The 16,992-nt window shown below is 42.6% G+C and overlaps 1 protein-coding gene across 1 annotated transcript in view; it reads right to left on the reverse strand.

The window, feature by feature from the left end:
• Positions 1-8,081, reverse strand: part of LOC148591977 (chloride channel protein C-like) — a 68,810-nt gene extending 60,729 nt beyond the window's left edge. The window contains exons 1-5 of the mRNA XM_088536362.1: positions 7,840-8,081; positions 6,865-6,994; positions 4,730-4,810; positions 3,797-3,972; positions 2,054-2,146 (exon numbers count right to left, since the gene is read on the reverse strand). Of these exons, the coding sequence (XP_088392488.1) occupies positions 2,054-2,146; positions 3,797-3,972; positions 4,730-4,810; positions 6,865-6,994; positions 7,840-8,081 (722 nt within the window). The remainder of the gene's footprint in view (positions 1-2,053; positions 2,147-3,796; positions 3,973-4,729; positions 4,811-6,864; positions 6,995-7,839) is intronic.
• Between the last annotated feature and the right edge of the window lie 8,911 nt (positions 8,082-16,992).

The raw sequence follows: 16,992 nt of genomic DNA on the forward strand, positions 1-16,992 counted from the left end.
AGAGCCCTAACAGCCTAATGTCGTGCAGACGTATCATTCCCCATCCTGTAAGCAGCACAGCCACAAAGGTGAATTATCACAAGAGAAATAAATAAAGCTAAGAAGGTTTGGAATTCACTAGAAAAACAAGCATACAGCCTGGAAGCTTCTAGTGTCAATGCCACTTCTCGGGCTGTGAGCATCTATAAAACCCCCTGGGAACATCCGTGCCTTTTCTCCCTCCCTTTGGAGGTGTCCAGCTCCTGTGCACCCTGGAAAGCAACGAACTGCTGTTGTTCTGCGCTGCACTGCGAGCTCTACAGAGACACGCACTGATCCAGACCCCGCTGCTGTGCCCTGCGGGAAGCAGCAAACAGAAAAACTCCCCACCTTTCAGAAAATCAGCTGGAAATAGCCGTTACAGCCAAAAAAATGACAGGCAGCAAAAAAAGAATGATAATGCTGTAGAGAAAGACACTAACAGTCTGTTTTCTTTTACATCTGTGTTATTTTCTATTTTCTTACACACAATATCATTCTCTCTAAAGAGCCCATCTCATCTCATTACAGGAAGACAACAGCCAGGATCTGACAGATGCTGCATTTTTAAGCAATGCTGCTGTGCACAGAGGAAGAAGGAGCTGTGGAAGGTACCGAAAGAGGAAATTATTGTGATTGACTTCTGCAAAATGGGTCAGTTCCAGCCTTTGCCAGAGGGTGATGCTGATCCATATCATGCACTAACTGCAAGTGCTCATAACAGCTGCATGTTCTGGATGTTCAACACGAGACCCTCGGGGATGATGCGCAGAAATGCTGAACATGCAGAAATAGCTGAAATCAACAATCATACCAAATATTCAAATACTTTGGGTTTTTGAAAAAATCTCAAATTCTCCAAAGACAGCATCTCTAAGATCCTTCAACATCCTAATGCTTCCTCAGAAACATGAGAGCAGTAATGCTGCATTTTAGCATCTCCTGCCTGAAGTGGAAGCTGAAGAGGGCAGCCAAGCTACTCCAAAATATGCTGGGAGAACAGGAGTCCTTCATCATGATCTTTGTAGGAGTTTAAAGGGAAAAAAGAAAGAAAGAAAGAAAGCAAATATGGCAGAGAAAAAGCCAGGTCTTTCTTAGAGGGAAGCTTCCCTATAACTCAGAAATAATCCTTTTTGTAAAAGGGAATCCTAGAAAACCTCTCTCTCTAAAACCATTCCCTGCCTGAAAATTAACAGTTATTTCTAATTATACTCTAACTCTCTACTACAGACAATGTCTGCAGATTTACTGTAATGTCTCCGATTTATTTAAATGATTGGTCATGAAAGCTAAAGGCAAAAAAAAAAAATCCCTTTGCTGCTTTTGGATTTTCTTTTAAGCCACAGTAGCTGCTCATTTGAATTTTGTTTTGTAACTTTGGAGGGGGGAAATTAGCACACGGGAGATAGATTTTGATGCTTGCTTGCATTGAGGATGGGGGGGAAGTATTGTATGTGTATTTGTATGCATATGCTTTATATGACTGCATGATAATAAACAGAAAGCATGAGACAGAAACTGGTTTGCAAATCCTTTCTTTAGGAGTTAATCTCGTTAATGTCAGTAGAACTGACAGTCGAAGGGAGCGTAGCAAAATTATCTCTTGGACAAGTAGGAACAGAGAAGAATTAAACTAAAGGAACTATAGAAAAAGGGGCCAAGGGCCTCCTATGCTCCTTGTGGAAGCCCTACCACTCTTCCTTTCCTAACTTCACAGGCTGGAAAAATAAACTCTTCTTTAGGCACCAGCGTATGGATAAAACACAGGACTAAAAAACTTGACTCTTCCTCCCTTTCTATACAACCCAGAAGGCAATGGGAAAATATGTTCAGCATTAAATGCATTTCTTTTCCACAAGCATTTGATACAACAACCGAGGAAACATGCTCTTAATTAACGAGGATTACCTCGATTCCAAAGAGACAAGCAGCAGAAGGGCTGGAAGGTCCCGCTCGAGGCCCACGGGCTGCTTGGCCCCTTGTGGCTACCCCGGGGCACGGGCAGGTCCCGAGGGCTGCACATGCAGGTACTTACTGATCGGCCGAATTCCGAAACCGCGTCAGGAACAGGAGGCGGATGCCCAGGGTGTCCGACTGCAGCTGGCTCAGGCCGCAACCCATGATAGCGCTGCGAATGAGAGGGTAGAACCGAGTGCTCGTTGGTAAATTATCCATAAGTCAACCACAGTTAGAGACGGGAGAGGGCAGAACGTTAGCACAGAGTAGCAAAGATCGACTTCGACAGCTCTAAGTTGAACACAACTTTCGAATATGCAAAGTCCAGTTGACATAAAGCAGACGGCTATTAAAAACTTCCAGGTTCTTAACTCAGAGTGAAATTTTACAAGGAAATTTTACTCTTTTACAAGGAGAGTTGTGATGAGAGACCACAACGTGCCTTTTGATGAACTACATGTTCATGTCAGTCTACGCGCGAGGACATGTCACATTATAGCCCATCATTCCCAGGTTAATGGCCACTAAGAGCAGAACAGCTCTACCTGTGACGGAAGACGGGCAGAGATTTCAGCTACTACAGTGTGTCCCCAGACAGCAACTACATTTAGATCAAAAGGCATGGGGGGGTGCAGAATAAAAAAGAAAGAAAGAAAAAAACCCTTGTGATATGAAAAAAAAAATCCATTAATTGTATAATCTTGCAAGACTCTTCTACAAGACTTAAATTAGGGGCCCTAACAATATTCTCAAAGTTTTTTTTTTAGCAACTTACGAATGTTTAGAATCATTAAGGTTGGGAGGGACCTTTAGAGATCATCTAGTCCAACCCCCCTGCACATGCAGGGTCACCCAGAGCATGTTACACATAGAATCATTAGAAAGTTTATGCTTAACAAAAATGGGGAAGGGTTCCAATCAAATTAAGTTAAACCAATCTTTAATTCCCATTTTTTAAAGCAAACTAATGTTGACTTTTTGCAAGGAAATATGATTCAGTTCTTTGACTCATGCCTCACTGTTACCAATCTTGCGCCAAGGGAAAACATTGCAGCTGCAGTCTCTGAATGCCCCGAGACAAATGTCTGAAAGAAAACCAAAGAGACCCAAAGGGAGAGCTAAACCTCGGTAATCACTGTCTGAAGGGTCTGTGGCTGCCGCTGACTAACCCTGCTCTCCTATTTTTGAGAATCTGAGTCACCCTAGGGTGCTGCACCCCCAAATGAAAAAAACAGCCACAGAAAATGAGACAGGGTCGTGGGGCAGAGGGGTTTGGGCAGGGCAGCGATGAGGAGGAGAACAAACAAACAACGGGTGAACACTTTGCAAAACCAAAAACTATCAGGATTAAAACACCGCCCAACAAGCAACACGTGCCACAGCAGCAGGCAGAGATCTTTACTCAAGATACAGTTTAACTGTGATTATAAAGCGTAGCAGGCTTCATCTCTAAATGATAAATAAAAAGAAGTTAAGTGAAAAGGAAAGTCCAAAATCTGGCCTGAAATCCTTACCAAGTTGAGCCTTATCACAACGCAGTAATTTTTGAGCACCAGCTGCAGATTCACCTGCCCACGAGGGCCGAGCTGCCCCCAGCACTGCAGGTAACTGCACTGAGCCATCGCATTAAGGAACTGGGCCAATATTCAAAACACAGTGACAAAACCGTCTCCCTTCACAGCACAAATAGCTGTGCTAATGCAGAGGAAAAGAACAGGAGAGAAAAAGCTACTAAAGCAGGATGTTTTAAGCCAGAGCTACCACCAAGAAAGAGATTTCAAAACCACACCTCCAGCTTTAGCTTTTGGCTGGTGTTTCTTACCCCAAATGGATCATGGGGCCTTCTGGCCCACAGAAGAGCCCTGAGGCTACAGCCAGCACGCAAGAGACAAACGTTCCCAAAAAGGTCTTGATGTTAAAAAGATGTTGCATGGAAGTGCCATTCAAATAGCCAATGATTTCTGGCAGCCCAGACGCTGAACCTGCTGGGCAAAAGAACTGCGAAGAGGAAAAGAGAAAGAGTCAACACAACCATTTCCAGCTAGACGGCTTCAGAGCCGCAGGTCAGGTCCTGCTCTCACAGGACTCTCCACAAACTCTCCTGTAATTTATGGGCACTGTGTTTTCACACGCACAACATGCGAAAAGCCAGGTCACCACCAGCTTAGAACAACGAGAGAAGAAAATCAGTGCTCAGTGTCCTGCCCTTGTGCTCTTTTGTTTTTTTTGGTTTTTTTTTTTGTTTGTTTGTTTTTTATCCTATACCGTTAATTGCTTTTTTTTTTTTAATTAAATTGAACACAGCAGGATAGTAAGTGTCAGAAAGGCGTAATGTTTTCAGCCTAGTAAAAGTGCTGTTCTGGGCTGTAAGTGCCACAGAGCAGAGCTAAAAGATCAGTTTAAAAAAACAATACTAGTTTTTATATGGACTGGGGCTCTTTGGCTTAGGCCCCTTCCAAACACCAAGTTTTCATAAATTTCACCAGTTCACCACTTATATTTATTTTATAAACACCAAGTGAAGTGTAACTTGCATAGCTACCACCACTTTTATACAAGCTACGTGCGGTAGAATTCAGCTTCCAGGCTGAAGGCCAAGGGGGAGAAGAAAAAAAAAAAAGAGGCCTCTCCAACTGGCTTGTAAAATAGATTTTTTTTAATATATACATATAGAATACTCAATTAAACAGTATTTGGAAGAGCAATAGATTTGGTTTATCGCATAGACCTGTTGAATGGGAGACTTAACACTTACCAGCACGGAGCTTGAAGACACGAGGACCATGGCCAGCCCGGACCCCAGGACACATATCCAGGTCATGTGGAAGTTGCCATCCTGGCCAGTTTACAGAGAGATTAGTACCTCAGCAGTGGTGTAACAGGTACACGTCCTGCTCTCTAATGTTCTTTTAGCAGCATTTTATGGCATTGAAAATGAAGGGATTGATTCAGGTTTCTCTGTCTGCTTGTTTGGGTTTTTTTTTTTTTTTTTTTGTCATAGAGATATCAATGGATAGAACAGGTACCATGGGGCAGCGAGTGGGGAGCGAGACCACCAAGGAGTGCAGGTTCTTTAAAGAACTGGCATGAGTAGCAGCGAAGTAAACGCTGACATTCAGAGGGTGAAGTCATGCTTTCTTCCATAAGTTTTTGTCCATCTATACAAGATTATTAAGGGATACACTATTTGCTGAGGACCCATTTCTGGACAGAAGTAAAGGATCTTGAGAACACACACAAGAAAGCAATAAATAGAATATGCAGGTGACATTTTGATGACTGGAAGCTTCAGACTCATCTTCTGAATTTACAGCTACTATTAAGAGGCCAAACAACCCTAAGCAAGCTCTTTCTTAAACGAAAGGACAACTTCCATGCTGTGCCTTCTCGTGTTTAAAAACCTATTTCCATGTCCCGGGGTTTTTGCTTTGCTGGTGCTCGGTTGACCCCAGCTCTGCTGTCTCCAGAGCTCCTCGTCTCCCGTATTGTGCCGAGTCTCCAGCTGTGACCATGTGTGCAGGTCCAACACGTCCCTCGCATTTCTGAGGTCAAAGTGCTGCTTTCCCGTCAACACCTCACCACAAGCCCTTTCTCCATACGTACGCTGCACCCAACGACAGCAAGACAAGCGCAGAGACAAAGAGTTTTGCTCATGTGCACCTGAAGGAGGTATTTAAATGGGAAAGTCTTCTGGGCCAGGAGTTAAATATTGGTGCTGATAACAGAACTGGTGAGAGATTGACCGCTCTCCCTCTGTATTAATGCAGAGGGAGACGCAATGCTGCAGACATGTCTCATCAGAACTGAGTAGGAGGAAGGATCTTCTCCACTGCCCTGCAGGCCACATTCTTCCCAATGCAGCTCAGGAGGCTGTTAGTCAGCTGTTTTTAGCACAAGGATACAATCCTGGCTCGTGGTCAACTTGTTCTCCAGGACACCCAGGTCCCTCTCTGCAGGGCTGTTCTCCATCAGGTCTCTGCATTGGTGCATGAGGGTTCTCGCTAGGTGCGAGACCTTGCGCTTCCTTTTGCTGACTCTCACGAGATTTTTCCCTGCCCGTTTCTCCAGACTCTTAACAAAGTGGCCCTTAGTCAAGTGGACTCTGGCTCTTACTAGCAGTCCTTGCTCCTCAAGGGATCCTCCCTCTTGTAAAAGCCAACCCCGCTGTTGCCAACACTGGTTGCACGAGCAAGCAGTCTCCCACCGCCATCACTTGCTGCTTCCTTCTCCCCAGCTCATGACTCAGGCTTAGCTGGCTCGAATGCCGCTTTGGGCAGAGCTCCTGATGCCTCATCTGCTACCAGGACCCTGCACCTCTTCTGTAGATGCAGATCTGCAGACAGAGGAGCTCTCCTCCTGGTGCCAGGTACCAAGCCTTGAGCTTTCCCCACCGTGGCACTCTCCAAGGGCCAGTGCAGCCAGGCCAGGCTCTGCCCCTCTTCCTGTGCAGCTGGTTGCTCACGCTCTTGTCTCCTCAGTCTCCGAAAAGCCCCACGCAATAATGCATGTACAGCATTAGTACAATATAGCTGCCTTGCATACGGAAAGTAACAGCAGATCTGGTATCAAGTTCACGTTTACAGAAGAGTTTAAGCGACGTGTAATCCCCTCCCCTGGGCATCACCACTGTCTAATGCTCCTTTCACTGCAGGCAGGCAAGCGAAGGTCACACTGCTTTAAAGCTTGCCTTCATCAACCTCAAAAAGAACTCCATTAGACACCTTGCTGATTAAGCCCTAGCAAAGGACACCAAAGAATGCCTGTGCAAAGAACCCCAGGATATTTAATATCCACACTGACCAAAGCACTCTGCACTCACGGCTGGTTAAAAACTTCACAATGTGGATTTTCTAATAGAAAAACATAGAAGAGATCAGTCCTGCTGCTCACCTGCAGATAGTTTTCCACCAGTTCCCATTTCAATTTGATGAGACAGTCAATTATCTGATGAGTCAAAAATCCCAGCATCCCAACCGCGATTCCAAGCAGTCCCATGAGCAGCCATCGATCCCACTCTGCGCTACAAACGGGAGAATTGGTTAGTCCTGAGCCACAGCACAGGGCTGCTGGCCACACTTCCACACACAATATGCTAGTCCCGTCTTTATGCCATTTGGATTAGTACTGCGATTGTATGAGCAAGACGCTGTTCCCAACAATACCCCTTACAAAATATGCACACAGAAATTCTACTTTTTGGTGAAAGACATTTCCATTTGGGGAGGGAACATGTTTACTTTTTTAAAAAATGCATTGGTAACAGTGCAATCTGCTTTCAGATTGCAATGTTCAATGCAATCCCAAAATTCAATTACTGTGTGAAGTCACTTATTAAACATTCATTAGAGTACTCAGAATAGTGGTTTCAAAGCAATTCCCCTTTTCTTCTACTGCAACTAATGCACTCGACAGTACATATCATACAAATGTGCAAACCTTTATCTCTATTTTAGCATTCCTAAATATAAACTTCAAATAGTATTTGTATATTCATAACCTTTAGTACCATGACTAAAAATACTGAGATTAAAATAACATATTTTTTTTCCTACAGATTACACTAAGAGTCAGTGAATTTTAAGAAAAGGGTTAACATTCCCCTAACCCTCAAAAGTCCGTTCAGTTTGCATACATATAGTGAGCTACATTCTCTGCGTCCCCAGTAACTCATGAAGAGCAAAAGCAAAATACTTTGAAGATTACTTTTCCACTTGTTACTTTCATGGAGTGAAGAAAAGTATTTTCCCACTTACAGAAACAAGGAAGGACATTTTCTCAACTTCTCCTGTTTGCAGACATCTCCCTGGATTATCCCAATTACCTGTAGTTTAGCGATACCAATGCTACTTGATAAGGAATGTTTACCTGTGTGTTTTCTCTTGCAGCCATTGCCTGTAAGCATCACTGTGGGAAGGTAAGTAATCCAAACTCTCATGGGCTGCCGGGTGCTCTCTCTCGCAGTGGTAATACCCTAGGCTGCTTCTGTTCATGTTGGGTTGCTTCCTAAAATCCTGAGGATGAATCAAATCAGGCCCCTCGTCTTCCACTATCAACATCTCCTCTTCACCGTTTTCCACATATCCCCTACATGAGAAGCGCGACGACATGACGGAGTCTCCAAGGATCTTTTGGGTGCTGACAAGAACTATGTGAGCCCAAGGAGCCCCGTTTCTTGCGATGGGAAGCGTGAGGTTGGCACGGCTGTGCCACAGCAATGGGCTAGTTTGTGCCTGGGCTCTTTGCTTTGCCTACACACAAATGAAAACCTGCCCGAGCTGGAGCTCTCCGGTGCAGCAGCCGTTCAAAGAACAGACCGTAAAGCAGTTTATTAGAACAAGATCAGTGCTCTTCCCTACTGACTATGCGGATGGCGGGGAAATCCAAGTGGCAGGAGCCCTGTTTGTTCTGAAGAGACGGCCACATGTCGTGCTTTGGGTCGTCCAAAGATCTTGATCAGCTAACACAATCATAGGATACATGCATATTCCACCTAAAACACTACATTTCCAATAAAATACGGGGATTGGTATTTTGGCACACAATTTTGCACAAACACCATTTTCCTTGAATTTACATATCTGCCAAACTTTTTTCATATATATATAAAATCAATTTGTTTTAAATTGCTGAAATTGTTCACTTTCTATTCTGGTAAATCACATTGGAACATTTCAGAATAGAAGAAGAAGAAAAAAAGACCACCAGACTCATTACAGTAGCACTGTGTAATATGCGCTAGTTTGCGGTCTAGTCAAAATATAAAAAGATCTGTTGCAGGTTAAATATTTACTGTAAATAAAGACCAGTAACATGCTGATGTGTTTGCCATCTCCGAAGCATGACTTTGGTTACTGAAATAAGGACAGGGAAAGAGATTACTGCTGCCCTCTATTTACTGACACTGTTAACTACCGCGTGGAACAATTTGGGAAAGTCTAATCTCAAATAGTAGAAAAATAATACACATAATTCCTGATTGCCAGTTAATGCATACTAAACGGCAAGAATAGAAAAAAATAAATAAGAAGGAGTCTTATGAGGCAAATAAAAATTAGCTGAGCGATGCAAGTCTCAGTTTTATTTGGTAGCAACATTGCATTTATATGTATTGATACACTAGCAAGCTGAAAAATTATTTGTGACCCAGTGCTCGCACTTTCCAAATCTAACTGAATGCATCATCAAGATGCAAAGATTCCACACACCTTGGGGGTGAGGGAACATATCTGGGCTAGCCTATAGAAATTCCCCAAGTCAAATTTCATATACTACAACTATCTTTTTTCCCCAGCTCAGTCAGACATTTCCTCTTCAAGGTCTCAAAAAGTACAGATATTTCAAAGACCTGGCAACTGTCTCAGCCTGGGAAAAGGAGTGAAAGATGAGGAGAAAAAAATGCTCTAGGTGGAGGGGGAGAGAAAAAAAAGAAAAAAAAAGCGTGGAGAAATTTATCTTTGCCAGCAAAATTCATTCATAAGGAGGCTGTTTGACAGCAAGCACACACTATGGGATCAGTTAAGACAGAACTGGTGGAAAAGTCATTCTTCTAGCTAAGGCTAATAAAGAATTAAGGAGGAATGAACATGTTTGAATTCCTACTTTCACCTATCTAAAAGATAAATACTTCATTAAACAGATAGCTTAGACCTTACTTTTGGGCACAGGCACAAGAAGATTTTGTAATTAGACTGCTAATTAGGGGGGGGTGCACAGAGGTTGTTTTTAACTAGTTCTATTACAAAGCGCCCATTACAATGGAGCAAGGGAGGCAGAAGAGTCAAGGAAACCGGGAACCTCTGACCCCCGAGAGACCCTCTGCCCAACCGCCCGTCCTGACCAGGGCACGCAGCAATATCCACCTGGATGGGAACGCCGGACCGGGCAGCTCCCGCGTTTCCTGGGCACAGGAACGTGCATGAGGCCCTTTTCCCAGTTGTGCCACAGCACATTGGCCACCCACGCAGCCGGGTCCGCGTATCGCCCATCACAAACCCCAGCAGAAATACCACATCCATGAATGAAGCAGGGTACTTGGGGCTGGCTGCCCCGGGCCAGACTAAGCTACTGCTCCCAGCCAACACCGTGAGCCCCGCTGCCTGTCACTGTGATCTGCCACCTGAACACAGGGCTGTGCTTGTCCTCACAGAGCTGCTGCTGTTCACACTCCTGAGAGCATCCGGGAGCTTCTGCCTTTGCCGATCCCAGCGGCCCGAGGACAAGGACAGCTGACAAGTCCTTTGCAGGCACATTCGGATCCGATGTGACCACAGAAGTTACTCAACTGTGCCACCCTGTGCCCCTGCTCCGGGTGTCCCTGCTGGAGCAGGGGTTGGACTGGGGGATCCCTAGAGGTCCCTGCCAACCTCAGCCGTTCTGTGGTTCTGCAAATTCTGATGGACACCCACCAATGCATTCAATTTTCAAAAACAAACGGAGTAAAAAACAGTTTTCAAACTTTGCCTGCAGATTTATTCTCCCCATATATTCCTCTCTAGTTGCTTAAATCTCCCTATGAAGCTTTAAGGCCGTAAAGCTGGCAGCAGGGCCTGCTTACCTACAGTATGGATCAGGTGCCCCTGGGAAGCACTGCATGAACATTGAGGGTGTACGGGCAAGAAGCCCAAGAGCCCAGAGAACATTTGAGACCACAGGAGGGCCATCCGCATCCTGGAACAGAGACAGCTCTGCAGGGAGCAGCCCAAGCCCTGCACAAGGCTACACACACCTCCACAGGGCACTAACTCATCATTTTACAGTGACAAAACCCTATAGCATATTCCTCCTTCACCATGGGCGGGGGGAAAAGGGTTATTTTTTTAGAATGCTGAGATGAAAAAGGGAAATTCATGTGATTAGTATTTATGAGGCATTCTGTCCAAGCAATTCCTGCACTGGAAATGCATACTGCTTATCCGCTCCACCGGAATTTGACCCAAAACCTATGCACTTTGGCTATCGTGGTTAAATACGTATGCTTCCCTCCCCACCATCCCATTGATGCTGAAAATAAGCTTTGAGCGTTCTTGCAGATAGTTTATCCAAGGGTATATACCAGTCTCATAAAGTCCACCAGACACTGGATTGTATTGCTACTTTCTGCAATAGATTTCAATGTAAAAGAACAAGATCTTGCAAGGGTCTTTCTGCTTAACCGAGACCTTCGATAGCTCAGTTTGGTCACAGATGCTGATGACTACAGGCAATGCAGAAGAAACATCTTTGCAATACCAGAGGGTGAAACCAAAGAAGTCATTGCCTGAAATGCTGCACGATCAGTTACCAAGTTTGCCACTCATTTCTGATTTCACTACCTGCTCCTACAGGGTTTGCAGCCTTAACTGTAACTGTTTTACCAGAGGAAGCCCAGCCTAATTGGAAATTGCTGCTTTAGAGACAAGGAGGGAGAGGAAGAGGGAGCCCGTTTTTCTTTTTAATCACTACCGAAAGCTTGTAGCTAAACACTTCTCTCAGTAACACTTTGGGGATGCAAGTTATGGATTGAATTTGACTTAAAGAGTTGTGAGAAAACTGTGAAATACTCTGCAAGGGAAAAAAAATCATTTTCAAGTTTTCCACCTTGTTTGAGAGTCCCAGGGCTGCTCTTCCATGCCCAGGCAGCCTCCACATGGACCCGGGGACTCTGCAGGAACAGGGGGCAGATTCCAGCAGGGCTCTGTGCTGAGGGGACCACACGGAGGCTGAGCCGGCTGCGGCGCGTCCCGCCGGGATGCAGGGAGCAAGGCCCTCAATCAGAGCCAATAAATGCTGTATTGCTGCTACAGCAAATGTAGTGCTGCTGCTTGGTTCCCTGAGGCGCCAGTGAAGGGTAGCGAACGGACGAGATGCAGCTACCAAATGACTCCTCCTAGCCAGCCTTTGCAACACTGGGTTTAGGACTAGCTAGTCTAGCTTCTCTCCCAAATAATGGGGACAACACATGCTTTATTTGACCAAATGCTTTGTTGCATTTCCTCCAGCATGAGAGTATGTGTATGTGCACACACGCATCTGCTACCCTAGTCTTCTAAAGGGTAAGATAATCCCAACCAGAACTGTGAAAATGAAAAATAGGTATAGCTACACTACAAGCCAAAGCAAGCAAGAACTACCCTCCAAGCAGTACTAGCAGTGTGCCATGACTTTAATGCCAAAACCTTTTATGACTTGTCCTTTCAAAAGGGCAGAAAAAAACAAAAAAAAAAACCCAAAAAACAGAACCCAGCACCTACAGTAGGACCTTAATTCCCAATTTCTTTTTAAACACTCCCACCTGGAGCACAAACTATCAGTCGCCCTCTATCCAGGCAAGCACACCATGTATTTTTAACTGTGTAGCAGTGGACGCCTGCAAAGCAGGCAGATGTTTACGTGGCCCCCCTGCCCCGTGTGCTCAGGACGCTGCAGCCCTGCACACGGCCATGGGCAGCGCTCCCGCGTCCCCGGCCGCGGTCACCCGTGCTGGCTCCTGTTGTCACGCTGGTGACACAGCCACACAAAGGGACAGCACCACCGAAACACAGCCAAGGGCTGAGAGATGGGTCACCCAACACGGCTACGCTAAATAAACAGCACAAAAGAGCTAATTAAACCTGAACGTTCACAACAATAGTTGAAACACCAAGAAGCAGAATAATTCCTAACTATAAGGAGCGTGCACAGTCTAGATTATTATATTTAGATTATTATAACTGATTGAAAGGAAGACAGTAGAACGAGGAAGCTTCAAAGCACTACTCTAATCAAAGCATCATGCTAAAGATCAAAACCATTATGCTACTAATTGAGTTGACACTCAGGGATTTTAAATAATGAAAGTTTAATACTCAATTTGAATGACAGCTCAAGGAAAAAAAATCATCATAGTGATGCATAGTAATATAAAAACACTGCTAACTAGAAACATTATGGCTGCAAATATTCGTATTACTTCAGTACTTCGTAGAGCACTCGAGGAAGGAAAAAACCAGCCCTAACTTTCCATGAGTGACTCACACTTTGGATGCTGACTCTAAGCACAGAGCTATTGGAAATACTTTCTGGTAAGACTGTAACAAGTGTAGGATATTGTTGCAGGTTAGTGCTACCACATAAGACCCTAAACTTAATCTGCAAATCTTCATACAGAAAGAAACTTATATAAAACGATCAGGAAACAGTTTAAGGAAACAGAAGTCAGGATGACTATGACTCTTTCCCCATCTTAAAACTATGAATATTCTCTAGGAAAGCATTAGAGATTTCTCAAAAGTGGTAAATTACATAGATAAAGTCAAAAAGATGAGAAGTAACATGTTCTCCTAAAATTTCAGCCCAATTATGCAAATAATGACAAAATCCTATCCCTCAAAAAGCAGAGGCTGGGGTTGCAGGCAACTCTTCTGATTTTGTGGCAAAAGCAAAGAACTTTTAGCACAGATTTGTCCTCACAAATAAACTTTCCACTTCCTTTTAATCTATACATTTAAACTTACAATCATATCTAATAAATCACTTATACCACCCTACAAATTAAGCATGCAGCTGCCAACATCACGTATTTCCAAAGTTTTGGTTCATACAGTTCCCCGAACATGACAGGTTTTGCATTCCAAAAAAATAGAAGAAACAGCAGTCTCATCCCATTGTACTTTGTCACAACTCTTAACACCCTAAAAGATTCTTATTCAAGCACCAGGAGTTGAACAGAACCGAGTTAAGTCACTCTCAGTTGAATTTAAGGAACTCTAGGTACTAGCTCATCTCTCAGCATGATTGAGACTGCACCTATTTTAACCTGATGTTTTTCATGACACTGGGCAGGCTGCCTAGATAACTCGGAGAACATCCCGTTGCATCTCCTCACGGTAATGTCACGGTTCTACTGTATGAGCTCTGTTCATCCCAATTACTAACAGCTTTTATTCTTATGACAATTTCAAAATACTAGCCAACTTTTCATGATCTACTCTCAAGTCAGCAATTGGTATCTTTATCCCCACCAGATCTCATTAGAAAAATTTTAGTCAGTTGAAATTGCAGAGGGAAAACCAAATCCTTCCTAAAACCCCTTTCTGCTTTTTCCTGTAGGTATAAACAACAGTTATATCTATGTTTTATGTAAAACTATTCAAAGTGAAAACACCCACAGGTTAACATATCCATAAATCCATAGTAAATATTGGGAAACAGAGCAGGAATAAGCACAAAGCAGCTAAGGAAAATCTCTTCCTTGCTTATGCCTACAAAGCCATTTCCACAGTATTTTTAAGTTAACAAATATATGTTTAAAAGAAAAAAAAATCTGAGCTGCACAGTATATATATTATAAAGTCATGTTTACATTTTAGCCATATTGCACATATTAAAAGCAGAAGGTTGGGTTGCTCCCATAATAAAGTTATAACTTAGCATACAAAACATGCATTAGATTGAGAGAGCCAAAGCGCTGGTTATTTGTTTATCATCTCAACACCATTCATTAAATTATCTATGTGATTTGGGAAACAGGAAAGAGCCATTCATCGTGTTGAACTAAGTGGGAAATATTTCAAAGTAACCAAATAAAAAAAATAAATATTTGGCTACATTATGCTAATTAAAAATCTAAGTTAAGATTAAAAAAAGTAATTGCAGATTAACTCAATAGGATTTACTACCATTTGTATTTCAAGTATAATAAACATTTAGGAGGAGTGTAGAACATGCAACGGTTTCTCAGTAATAGTAGAAAGATTAATTCTCGAGTTAATCTTACCAGGTATTGACTTTGATTACTTTTAGGGAGACTGGTGCTATCAGGGCAGTTGGTGTGTACATAACATGCATCACTTTATACACTGCATTATAAATAAGGCACATTATTTGTAATGCATGGGTATTTCCAGAGGAGAGATCATATCTTAAGGTTTGTAAAGGCTGAGTCATACCACCTTTTACATCAAATTTGTCTTGCTCCAAGTAAACAGAACACAAGAAATCTGACAACTCTTCAAAGCACAAAGCTAGTTTAAATACCAGTTCAAGACCACTAATATGATACGACTTTTCAAATGTGATTTTAAAGAATGTTTTTTTGGGAAGTTTTGAGTGTTCCTCTTCACACAATTGGTTTAAAATGGTGATACGCTTTGTAAGACATACAAATAAGAGTTTGAAAAATATATATATATACACACACACAGTTGCTAATGACAGCAAATTCAAACCCTGCTAAACAGAACTTAACAGAAATGAATTATTTAGAAGAAAACCAAATTTCTTCATGTCTTAAGAATGATACTCAAGAGAAGCCACATAAACACGAGTAAAGAAATTATCAAGCAAGTGTTGATCTAACACAGATACTTGTAAAACAATATGACTTGTCTGCAGGGCAATAACCAGCTGTTTTGAAGTCTTCTCCAGGTAAGAAAAAGAGCTGTGGGAAAGCTCTAAATTTTATGCAGTGGTCTAACACACCTCAGAATTTCATCATACGTCATATTTAGACTTTTTCCCTGTGTTAACAAAAGAAATAACCAAAACACTTTAAATTGACTGCAGGAATATTTTACAATCACCCTTTACATTGCACACCCAGGTGTCTGAGCTCAGGCCTGCTCTTCCCGTGTATTTTTCTCCCCTCTGCAGAATGTGTTTGTTAACAGTTGGATCTGCAGATTTGTACCGATACAAATGGTCAGTGGTGAACAGAGAAGCAGGAATAGCAACCGGTCTCTTCCCATACTCCGTGAATAAGTCTCTTAAATTACGCTACTAAAGTCTTCCCAAAATTCATCTCGACTACACAGTTGCATTATTTTAATTGATCAAATATAGATTAGCAATGTTAGTGCAAGTAGTATTTAATGGCATCAAAATCATTCAAATTAAATCAAGTAGGAATACGTTGCAATGCACTTCAAACTTTCACAGATAAGTTATATAAATACAGAAAAGAGGTAGCTGCCAGCTACAATTCCACCAATTCTACCAGCGCCCAATTTGTCCAAAAAGCATAAACTGACAAATATTAATTAAACCTTCCATTAAAAAGGGACCCCAAGTTTTTATTGCTTTTAAAGATTTGTCCTTTACATCAGAAGAAAGCAAAAGCACATCAAACTCAAAGGTAACTTATATGTATTAAACTTAAAACTTAAATAAACTCATAGTCAATTTAAAGTTGATCATACTCACTTTTTCAAGGTAACAAAACTGAATGCCAAATAGCTGTCTCACTCCCAACGTTACATTTTCTCACTGAAATGAGGCAAGCCTTGCATTTTTCAACAGCAAAAAAGAGGTTGGGAGGCTTGAGGGAGAAGTCTCATTTTCAAAAGAACAGAATAAGCTACTTTCTGATGAGAAATCGGTAACAGAATTAAAACCATTGTTCCCACTACACAGAATGTATGGAAAGCAAGAGACCAACAGTCACAGGAGAGGCAGAAAACATTCTAACCAGTAAGACAGGGTATACTGGCATCTGATGCATACAATGCAGATGGAAATATGACCTGTACCACAGGTGCAGCTTTTATTTAAAGCATCCTGAAGTTTTGGGGGTTTTCTTCCTCTTCTTTTTTTAATGTATTTTTAGATAAGGCAAACATGATACAGGAGGGAAAACAAGGACAGGACACAGAGAAAGGAAGAAAGGAAAAAAAATCAAGAGTAGCAGCTGCCGCAGTGAGACAAAGGACTGAGGAGGAGGAGGACAGATTTCAACAAGATGATGGGTCTGAAAACTGCTCAGAGGTCAAGTAAGCCAAGTGAGAGAGTGATGCTCATTTCTCAAAAGAATGTGTGGGAAAAGACGAGGAGGGATTTTGTTTGCTTGTTTTTATAGAGTGCAAGTTTGTCCAAAGTGGTACTGCAGATGACAGAACTTGCTCCTCTCAACAAACCAAGTATCTTGATCTACCCAGGAGAGTAAGCATACAAAAAGTGGTTAAAGGTGCACGTAAACCCAGCAGCAATATTATGTTTGGCTTTCCACTACTTCTGCAAGTTACTGTACATATATTACATCACTGTTATAGAAATGGCACAGTCTCA

This window comes from Tinamus guttatus, unplaced genomic scaffold (genome assembly GCF_059628265.1).
Source record: "Tinamus guttatus ecotype Peru unplaced genomic scaffold, ASM5962826v1 Tinamus_guttatus_pri_ptg000659l, whole genome shotgun sequence".
NCBI lineage: Eukaryota > Metazoa > Chordata > Aves > Tinamiformes > Tinamidae > Tinamus > Tinamus guttatus.